Here is an 11350-nt window from a genome sequence, read left to right as displayed (position 1 = left end):
TTTAGAGAGGGAAAACATGTGTTACTTAATGCTAAGTGAAACTGGTTTATCAAACTTTTCCACAACGCTTTTCTCTTCTCAACCTCTGGCAGCATCACCCTGACCTACACTGTATATAACACAAACAGCTTGACGCCATAGGCTCAATGGGGAAGTAGATATTGTTTCATAACTCGCTGTTGACCACAGAGGCTTGTCTGTTTGGACGCTGTCACCATAGTAAGTTCAGTTTGTGAACCTGAATACACCACTTATGTAGGAGGTACAGCTGAGTGGAATTTCCAGCCGCTCCGCTGTCATTGTATTACAGGGAGACACCAGGAAGAAAGCACTTACAGGAATGCCAAAGATACACCTTTGAAAAGCAGCTGACAGGAAACAAAGACCTGGGACAGAGCTTTGTCACGAAGGATGCGTTGCACAAATCACAGTGGTGATTTACTGTTTATGCATTAAGGAAAGCGATTCTTACAGGTGAGCTAAAAGAAAGTTTAGTAAAGACTTTCACTCTCAAATGGCATATAAAACATGCTGCTTCTGCTGCCCCTGTCTGCATGTCTGAACTATTTGACTGTATATTTTTGAAGCCCTCTGACAAACCTGAAGCCAGCAGAGCAGAACAGAAAGTACGCTGATTAACTTTCGTTTGGGTGTGTACAGATATCGCACGTATCACAGGCTAAAATTCCCCCCGGATCCCCTTCAGCCAGAAAAGAGCACAACACACAGTGAGTTTGTTTCCATTTTATTACAAAATAAAAGAATTGCTGGTATTAACTAGACAGAGCAGTGTAATTACAAACCAGTTTACTGCAGAGTAGATAAGAGGAGATAAATAGAGAAAACTGTATCACAACACGAAGCAGCTAACCGAAAAAAATCAAAAAGATGAAGCTGCTTTTGTGTTATGCATGACATTTTTACGTAATTTCTTTGTCATTTCTACGTTCTTGAACAGCAGGGATGTGATTCGTTTGTCTTTGAAGGATTGTGGGTCTCTTTGGGACACACAGTTCGTTTTACATTTAGTAAATGGAGCATTAATTTTGCCTCTGGTTGCATTCCCAAAAAGTCTTTCCGTGGTACCGATGAAAGGGCATATTTTCAGAGATATTAGCACGTCACAATACAAACGCAGCCATCGCACGATGACGTTTGAGAAACTATGAGTCAAAGCAATCTGAATGTTCCATTTCTAGCCATTAAAATCAGGTGGATGTGATAAAGAGGTAGGATGACAGCACTCACATTGAGGCGGCTTTTGTTGCAACCCCTCCAGAGGCAAGCGAAAAGAAGCAGAGTAACCGAGCCAATGACTCAGACACAGATCAGTGTTAAATTAAGCAGAATCGTTCTCTTTGACAGAGGGAAGTGAGATTGATATTTGTCTAGATAATGGATAAATACAGATCAAATCAGAATGTACTACAAAAGTTCAGCTCGAATTTAAATCAAAGGTTCATGCCGCAGTGGGGCTCCAGACAATTTAAAGACTGTTGTTCAGCCTGTGATTCAGCTCAAAACTTCATACCGACCACTGACCTCCCGGAGATGTGGATGTCATCAAAAGGAAATAGAGCCAGGATCTGAAAGAGAGGGATGCAAAAGGTCAAATTTGACTGATGCCCTCTGTAATTGCCAATGCTGTGCTCGCCAGATGCTAGGAAAAACACACAAATAGCACACAGTAATTCATGAACAGTGGGAACTTTAAGGGTAAGAACGGCATTACTCTATATTTTTCTTGTTGTAAATCTCAGGAAAGACCCAAACCAACAAGGTGTTAGTCCATCTTTCACTCTTTCTGACTCCACAGCATTTCCTAAAAAGTCTCAATAATTTCCTGAAACAGCTGGACACTGTAGTTTTTAGCAAATGATACTCAAACAGCATTTAATAGCGCATTTGTTGAGGACTATTTTCACCTGCGGATGAATACACAGTGGATGGGAGTATTCATGGCGGGAGGATGGTGTGTGTAGGATTGACTCAGTGTCACTCAGTGCAGCAGTGTGGCTCAGCAGTTTCCGCTGATGTACCTGCGACGGTTAGTCACGGTGACTTACATCGTCATTGCCGTCGGCCAAATCCAGCGCCGTTTCGTCCTCCATGTTTCGCAGCATTGTGTCCGCGCCGGACTGGCAGAGGAGGTTGGCGATGTCGGCATCCTGCCTCCCCACAGCGAGATGCAGGGGCGTGCAGCCATTGAACATGGCCGCGTCCATGTTGGCTCCCCGGCTGAGCAGCAGCTTCACCGACGCGATGTCGTGCAGCTCAACGGCCAGATGAAGAGCCGTTTTGCCGCTGGTTCCTTCCTGCGAGGCGAGTGGATGCATAATAATAATGAGACATTCCAGAGCTACACAAACGGGATGATAACATAAAGAAGGGACATTTCATTTTAATAATTTGTTTGCACTTTTCGTTCTGCAAGCTTTGAAGAAAAGGAATAATAATAAACCGGATGTGAGGCAGAGTGACATGTTGGGCCGCTGATTTAAACCGAGAGGAATGTCCGGGGTAGTTTCTGGACTGACTACCATGTTCCCTTCCATCAATAGAAAGTTAAGAGAGGCTTGCCAGCCCAGCCTAATCATATCTCAAATCTAATTATGTCTCCATGAATCCTGCAGAAAGCCCTGAGCTCAGCTCATATCACTATCAGCGTTGCACAGGTGCAGCAGATTTATAGACAGGAACACAACATAAGGCCAGGCGCAGTAAACACAGTTTGAAAGGGATAAGTGTGATTATAAATACTGGAACATTCCTGGATCAAATGAAGGATACTGCAGGGCAACCCTACTCAGAGACTAATTCAGTTTGATTATATACAGACAAACTGCAGTGTTTTCTCTTTCCTCCTTCACTCTATAATCTGTGATGTGTATCGGGGTCAGCTGGCTGCAGGTACAGGTTCAGTTTGCAATCGGGGAGTATTTGAAGCTATTTAAAGGGCCAGAAATCCTCTACTTTCTATTCTGTAAGATTTGCTGTGGAGCCTCCAGTCAAGTAAAGCCTTGTTACAACCCCAATTCTTTCTGTGCAAAACATAAATAAAAACAGAATGCAATCATTTGCAAACAAACGGTTTACAGACAACAGAGTGGTGAACCTCTCCATCCTCGCTTGTGAATGACTGAGTCTTCCACCTGTTACCAATCAACCTGTTCACCTGTGGAATGTTCCAAACAGGTGTTTTTGGAGCGTTCCACGTCTCCCTCAGTCTTCAGCTGCTCCTGTCCCAACTTGTTTGAAACATGTTGCTGCATCAAATTCAGAGTAAGCAGCTATTTACAAAAATCAATCGAGCTGATGAGGTGAAACATCAAATATATTGTCTTCTATCGCATTCTGTTTTATTTATGTGTCACACAGCGTCCCAGTGTTTTTGGAATCGGGGTTGTACTAAAAACTAGAATAATCGATGCAGTCGAGTCATTTCCCAGACTAACCTGGATATTCAGGTCGGCTCCCTTTTTCGTCAGGAGCTTCATAATCTGATGTTGCCTGTTAAGTGCAGCCAAGTGAAGACAGGCAAGACCTGCAAGTACACATCTTGTTTGAGAGGTGCAACATGGGGCTCATTTTGAGGTCAGAGCTCAACTACAGATTGTGCAAATCTGCAAGCAGCTGTTACTATTATGATCCTAGATGATCCCACAGATGAAGCAGAAACATTAAAATACCTCTAATCTTTTTCCCTCACCTCTCCAGTTCTGGGTCTCCAGGACGGGCGCCAGCTCGCTGGGGGAAACCTCTCTGGTCATCTCGGTGGCGCACTCTGTCTGTCCATGCTGACAGGCCACGTGGAGCGCTGTGTTCCCGTCCTGGTCCTGCAGCTCCAGACTGGCCCCTTTCTCCACCAGGCCCTTCACCACATCGGTCAGGTTCAGGTAGGTGGCCAGGTGCAAAGGGCTCTGAGGATAAACAAAGACAAAGGATGCATTCAAAACCGCACCATTTATTCACCGAAAACGACACGTCAGATTCTTTAATGAGGTCAATTCATTATTTGATAATGAAAGTAACAGTTTGTTGCAGTCCTCATTAAAACGGTTTTACTGTTGCCATTGTTTTTGAACCCTGCCTTTTCTACTCCAGTCACGGTTTTCATGCATTTTCCAGAATTCCTTTGAACAACCCCCATAGAGCAGGCCTGTACCTGCGGCATTCAGCTGTTGGTGATACGGTACGTGTGAACAAAGAGACCAACAGAGAGCAACTCCAGCTGAGAAAGTGAGAGTTGCACCTTCCATCCAAAACAAACAACCGTTGTGGTTACGCTACATTCTCATCTACTGAGGCTGTTGTGGGTGCAGAGTTTGATACCTCGGCCTGTTATCGAGGATGGTTTTAATCGAATTTTCAGTCATCATCGCGATCTGTTGCGAGACTTCATTGCAATCTCTGCAGCACACAATAAAACTGCAAGAATGGCACAAAAACGCGTTATCAGCCACTGCTTTCTTAGTCAGTGTGCAGATTTCTGAGGGCGAATTGTCTTTTAAAAACCTTAAATGTCGAAATGTGGGGTCTTGGAATGACTACAGAGAGGAAATAAAGCAACCAAAGTGAACTCAGGTCTGACTGAGTCACCGTGTGAAGTGCTGAGTCTTGACTGCAGATGTTTCCTTTTGACAGATCTCATCTTCACTTTGGTTTCTGCACCAACAAGACTCGGGTCTGACATCTTGAAGGACTGGAACAACTCCTCCACCCACATCCACACAAGGATGCACTCCAAAGCTCCCTGTGGTTCTGTTTCTACAGGAGGTAGAGGAGGGGAGTTTCCATTCAGAGTCCCTTATGAGCTAACACTGGAACCACCCACAGTGACGTCCCTGAGAGAGGACGGACTGCAAATAAAGAGGAAGAACAGTTCTCTGGAAGTACAGAGACATAAATATGACCAGTTTCCATAATCAAGATTCTGATTAAGAGGAAGTCACTCATGGCTGAAAAATTCCAGTCCAAGCTGCAGCGCTCTGTAGCGGAAACACTACCGTTGCACTCACCTGGTATAAGTTGTTCTGGATGTCCAGGACTTCTTTTGGGAACAGCTGTATCAACTGCTGAGCGATGAATTCATCTTCATGGATGATTGCTAAGTGCAGGATTCTGCAGGAGCGGCAAAGGGAAATAAACATCTTTATCCATAATGCTTCTGTCACATTGAGCAATCGCCACTCAAAAGAGCAGCAGAGCAAAAAAAAAAAAAACTGCATTTCAACAAGAAGATGTTGCCTCACAATTTTCCTCAGTATTCATCTCGAGAGGCTGCCTCGAAATGTTACATGAAGTGGGCTGAGGGATATGATTTTGTGGCTGGGGTATTGAGCAACACACAGTTTTTCTAGAAAAGACGGTATAGCGGGCTGTTGAAGCAGAGGGGCGTGTTAAAAACCAGCCGTCAGTAGGTGCAGCGCTGTAGGCTTTACTTTAAACAATTAAAGCAAATGACAAAACAAAACCAAAACACACTAACCTCAAAACCAGAGTGGGAAGTTGTAGCAAACAAATGTGTGCAAAAAGCAGGAAATGGAACAGAGCATTAGTGCTTAATTTAGACTAACCCAGAACAACACAGAGGGTCTCCACTGCAAAGTGGATCTTAACAGACTCTTATCAAAGTTTAGCTTCAAGTTGCTTTAAATTTCTACAATTTCGAGGGCCGAAGCTGATTTCTAAGTATACAGCGTGCGGTGAAATGTGTGTCACAGCTGTTAAGTTGCTCTCTTAAAGATCAGCGATGAGTTTTTCTTTTTGCACAATAAATGTCATTTGGCTATTCAGAGACAGACAGTGTGGGATCAAACGTCCCCACAAAATCTCACCGCACTGACGTTTTTATTTTTTTTAAGCTGTCTGCTTTGAGCAAAACTCAAATTAAATATCGAACACATAATCTGAACATAAAAAATTAAATACTTCAGTGCTTCATTACAATAATGTTATTTAACTTTTAAACAATTAAATGTAATTATATAATTCACTTAATCATTACCAAGAAGAAGAATAAATGCACAATAGTCTGATTGTGCATACCTGTCTGCAATTAGACAGGCATGCACAAGTAATACTTTTTAATTGGTTGAGCAATAAAATCTATTTCTGTCACCTTGCATCATATTTTATTTGCATGTTTTCACAGCCAGAACCAATTCTTTGTCTTTTTAAAAGATACTAATATCGAAATAACTGGGATTCCATAATAATGAGTTTCACTTTCTTAAAAAAATGCAAATATCCTTGTTTTAATTTTTTAAAGTCAGCTGCTGTGAATCTTTTAAAGATTTGACCGGGATGCAAAAAAAAAATTATATTATGGGTTGAAATGAAAGTCACGATATGACCCAATTGTGACACGTTGCCAAAGCGAACAATATTTCTACAATTCTACAATTTGCATGCAACTATTGCAACATCAGTCCGACTTGACAAAATATTTTCTGAAAAAGAAGGAACTGGACCTACACGGCACATATGCAGCGTATTACTGAGTGCAACTAGAGCTGCACGACTACTCAGCTTGTCGACAGAAAATGAATTTTTTATTTTTTATCGACATTTTTCCTGCAAAAACCACAAACGTTAGATGGTTCCAGGTTTGCAAATGTGAGGATTTGCTGCTTTTCTGTATTTTAAAATGACAGGAAACAGAATATCTTTAGGTTTTGGGCTGTTCTTTGCACAAAATAAGCTGCCTGAATTTTGCTTCAGGCTCTGGGAAAATGTCAAAGAAACTGATTAATCCTCTGCTGCAGCCCTAAAAGTAGCTGAACCAGTGTGCAACCGTGTACATCCTTAAACCAACTGGAAAGAGCTGAACTGAAAGAAACTCTTTTCTGATTACAAACACATGTGAAAATCAATCAAGACATTGTCACAGCATCGGGGTAAGTGTACTGATAATGTGTTTCCTGTCCCACCAAAAAAACAGCCTGATGGATATATCCTCAACCCTGTGAGCAAACCTCTTAGTGTGAAAGGGACTTCCTGGTTTGAGTAAGACTTGAATGAATAAGAACTAAAAAAAATCCCTCGGGGGAAAAATAATGTTTGCATGATTCTCTCACAGTCTGAGCAGCACGGTGTGGTGTGTGTCAGGTGTTTTTTTTTCCATCCCAGGTATCTATAGTTGGGGCGTGATGATGAAACCATGTGGCCCCAACAATCAGCAAGCGGAAGTGAAAAGAGGTCAGAGACACAACAACACCTCGACGACGCTGTGACTGCATCACTCACTGGATTACACTGGCGGCTGCAGCTGTCATTTGCGGGCCCGCTTTCACGTCAAAACAGATTGATGACAAGGCAACAGAAGACGAGTGGGTCACACAAGACGGTCTACACGGGCTGATAAGGCCGTGTGTGGAGGCTGAGGTGTTTGGATTGGGTGCAAAAAGCTGCAGTTTCACTGAGTCAAACAGAGAAATGAACAGCAGCAAACAGCCACCTTCACAGGTAACTGACATTTCTAGTCTAGTCTGATAGGAAAAACACAGACAGACAGACAGACAGACAGACAGACAGACAGACAGACAGACAGACAGACAGACAGACAGACAGCACTTGTGGGATCCACTAATAAAACACACACACACACACACACACACACACACACACACACACACACACACACACATCCTGATCAACAAGTTTCTTGGATCAAAAGCCATCCACAGTGCTGCCTCACAGCATGTGCTTTGTGTGCGCTGCATGGGGGAAGTCCGGGCCTCTCTGTTTCACTTCTGTTTTCTGACAGAGACGGCGTCCACATTCATGACAAGGACAAAGTTCATTAAAGCCTGCAGTATCGCACCGCTATGAAATCCCCTTCAAAACCAGCATCACGGGGAGGGACCAGGCCTCAAACTCAATACCGTTTACTGACTTCATGAAGTGCCATTTATGGACGTTTTAACTTCATCATCTCCGGTGGATGGAAAAAGATTTGATTTGTTGCTTGCACCACCTCAAACATTTCGGCCAATCACCGACTAGTCAAACGAGGAACTATTTTTATATTCGTTTAATCATTTTGAGGGGAAAAATGCTCAAAATTCTGCAGTTTCAGCCTCTCAAGTGTGAGGATTTGCTGCTTTCTGTTTCATATCACTGTAGACTGAATATCTATGGACTTTTCATTATTTTCTGACACTTAAAAGATCAAGCAGAATGATTGATGATCAGGGTAATTATTGCTTGCAGTCGAAACCATCAGAGCATCTGATGTTTAAAGGAGACACCACCTGTGTGCTGACAGACGGTGGTGACTGCAGCGGTAATTAAATCCATCATAATTACGCTCAAGGAGACAGAAGAGGGACATTTATGTATTTATGAGAGCTGACAGAAAATCTTAATTTTCCAACTTTGCTCAATCTGGGATACTGCAGACTATGCAAACAGCTGGACTTTCAGCAAAGACCCGAGGAAAGCTCAGCAAAGACCCGCTTTTGCACAAGAAACTGAGAAAACGAACTGAAACATACGTGTCTCCGTCTTCAGTCACGGTTGTGAGCAAGTTCTCCTCCTGTTCAGAGAGTTCAGAGATGCGTGCTTGCTCCTCCTGGCCGATGGAAAGCGTGCAGTCCCCCACTATTTCTGACAGGCTCTCCACCGTGATGGACGAGGAGCCGTAAGCTGAGTCCAGGCGCTCCTCCCCGGTGGAGAACTTGTCCCTCGGCCCGCTGGGGTCGGCGCTCGGCTCCCTGGGCTCCTCTGACTTCAGTATGGAGCGATAAGAGTCTATGCCCGAGTCTGTGCGGTTATCCTCCAGCAAGTCATCTTTCCTACAGTCGTCGCTCGCCATGGTGGAGGTGGTAGTGGTGGTGGTGGTGGTAGCTTCGCTGGGTTTCCCCCTCCCGCCTTCCCCGAGGACTTACAGGCTACAACTGCGTGTCGTCGCCGCTCGGTGCTCGGTGATGTGACCGGACTCCGAGGATAGCCTTCTGACACCTGAGGAAACCACCGCTCCTTTGTGAAACCAGAGGAATGAGCCGCTGCGTTTCATGCCACTAACCGATAAAACGTTACCTCACAGCGAAGGGCCTTCACTTTTTATCGATTACAGGTATTTTAAAAGTTTAAAAACGCGCTACGCTCATTCCAGACTGCCTGAAGTGGGTTGAAAACGAGCGAAATGAGGCGAAAACGGCTGCCAGTCGTCTACATATCCGGTAACGGCATGAGCTCCAGGCGGAGAGCATATGAGCAGTGAAAAGCGATAAGGGGAAGCGCTGACATGTGAAAGGCGAAGCTGTTTTTGTCACGCGGGGGAATCCCCAGTGCGCGTGAACGAACGCAAACTTCAACTGGAAGTGCGTCAAGGTCCAGCAGTCAAACGGAGAGGCGGAAGCGATATTTTCAAAATAAAACAACAGACGACCGCAACCTGAATGGGTCGCGTTCAGCTCTGTGTTTAAGGAACCAAACAGTTGTTTTATAACGTTTTAGGACATTTGCTAAAAAGTACTTCGACTCAAACATACAGCAAAACATTTTCGGCGGCCAGTCATTTCCCCTCATTTCTGTGCAGTGTGAAAATCAATTAGCAGGGACACTTCCAGCCCAGCCCATAATTGAGGATACTGAGGTCATGTCCTCTGATTTCTGGGGGAATTTAGTTCGCATTCTACAATTAAAAATTTGATAGGTAATATATATACTGATTCAAACAAAAAAAAATCTTATTAAATAAATAATTTCATCCGATAAATTACCCCCAAATTATTCCCCCACTAGGATTTTATTTCTGACAGGGCAGGGAAAGTTTTCAACAACATGAAAAGTTAAGTGATTAAATAAAATAAGAAAAATCAAAAATAATAATAGAAAAAAGGAACATTTGCCAAAGTTACATTATTGTTATGAGGTCAAGCAGTGCATTACCATGCAAAAAATAATGAACTTGCCAAAATCTGGTCAAAATGTTTCACAAAAATATGGAGTATATATGATTTGTGCTTGAGTTGACAGGGTATTTAATATTTTCCATTATGGTGTTTTTGTTTTTTTCACATAGCATAGACCAAGTCATTTTAATGCATATGCTTAATAATTAAATGTTCAACCAGTGCAGCCATGTTTTGTTATCATTTAGGGATTTCATCAGGTCAAAACTTAAAACCTGATGTTACTGTCAAGTTTCAAGTGTCACAGCAGTCCTGATGTCTGTGACTCAAGTCTGATTTGAGTCCAAGTATCAAGTTAAAAAAACCTTTCTCAACAACACACAAGTCTTATTTTCTTAAGTATAACCGGAAGTCCTAACCTTGGTCTGAACTACACTACTTTATCACTCAAGGGATTTTAGTCTCTTCTGAGAAGCAGCAAACCTTGAATTTGGTTTACATAAATATTTAATTTAATCTAATCTGTCAGTGACACTGAAGAGTCATTAGAGCTGTAATGTGTCCTTTGCTCGAGTCTAGAAGCCGCTGAAATGTCAGTGCACTTTGACACACAGTCTCACATTAACTCCACAGTATGCAAAGTGGGTTTGCATGCTTGTGAGGGGCCTCCACTATGTTTCCACTGATGCATTCAAACAATAACTTCATTAATCTCAGACAACACGGGACAAATATTTGCATCCATCCGGTATTTTTCCCCAGGCCTGCGTGGAGGAATAGAGAATACGTGTAGATTTTTGACCTCCCCAAAAGTTCAGGAATAACCCAGCTATCATTTCTTGTTTCTTTCACCATCATGAAAAGGCTTCTTGTGGTTTGGCCGTCAGAGGGCTCACTTACGCAGCCGCTGCTCTCTGCTGTGAGAGGGCCAGATTCATCATAAATTTAGTCTAAAAAACAATAGTGACTGTCAAAGAGAGAGCTTTGCTGCTGCCAAGAGCCGCCATCTGTTTTCATGTCATCTACTGCTATGTTTGCTTTTTCCATTTTCTGCCAGCAGCGGCCCAGTCCAACGTCCATATACTGTGGGCTATGATAAACAAGGGCTCGTGTAAGGTGAAGGCAAATAGCGCTGCTTGAATGAGAAACAGCAATGAGAGGGATGTAGATTATTCTTCTATATATTACCAGTCTTCTTATTGCATGTTCTTGTATTTCATTTTAACAGCATGACTGCGTCATCTTTTGCTTTCTCATTACAGCATGATATGTAGTCTGTTTACGTGTTGCAGTTTTAAAGAGGATAAAAGCATAATTAGGATTGAAAAAATGTTTAAGCTCTGTTTAGTACTGATTACAGCTAGATTAATCAGCAGAAAACAGAACATAATGCACTAAAAAAACAGCTTGTGAATGAACAAAATGCATTAATTCTATTGTAAAATTTTGGGGAGATTTTCTGTTTCACTGACAGGAGGATCACCGCGATG

At 42.8% G+C, this 11350-nt stretch overlaps 1 protein-coding gene across 1 annotated transcript; it reads right to left on the bottom strand.

Annotated features, from left to right (window-relative positions):
- Positions 1–729: 729 nt before the first annotated feature.
- On the bottom strand, positions 730–9291 carry nfkbie (nuclear factor of kappa light polypeptide gene enhancer in B-cells inhibitor, epsilon). The gene is made up of 6 exons (XM_070987232.1): positions 8499–9291; positions 5019–5121; positions 3710–3920; positions 3456–3544; positions 2067–2315; positions 730–1586 (listed from the first exon to the last, which is right to left on the bottom strand). Exons 1-6 carry the CDS (start codon positions 8816–8818, stop codon positions 1518–1520), a joined length of 1041 nt encoding a protein of 346 aa, XP_070843333.1. The 5' UTR covers positions 8819–9291; the 3' UTR covers positions 730–1517.
- Between the last annotated feature and the right edge of the window lie 2059 nt (positions 9292–11350).

Source organism: Chaetodon trifascialis, chromosome 19 (genome assembly GCF_039877785.1).
Source record: "Chaetodon trifascialis isolate fChaTrf1 chromosome 19, fChaTrf1.hap1, whole genome shotgun sequence".
Lineage (NCBI taxonomy): Eukaryota > Metazoa > Chordata > Actinopteri > Chaetodontiformes > Chaetodontidae > Chaetodon > Chaetodon trifascialis.
The sequence above is the reverse complement of the archived record's forward strand: the minus strand, read 5'-3'. Positions and strand labels throughout refer to the sequence as shown.

Coding starts and splice junctions, on each gene's coding strand:
- nfkbie (XM_070987232.1), bottom strand. CDS start 8,818: ATGGCGAGCGACGACTGTAGGAAAGATGACTTGCTGGAGGATAACCGC. Junction 5,122..8,498: donor GTGACTGAAGACGGAGACAC/GTATGTTTCAGT, acceptor CCGCTCCTGCAG/AATCCTGCACTTAGCAATCA. Junction 2,316..3,455: donor GAGCCGACCTGAATATCCAG/GTTAGTCTGGGA, acceptor CTCGCCTCGCAG/GAAGGAACCAGCGGCAAAAC.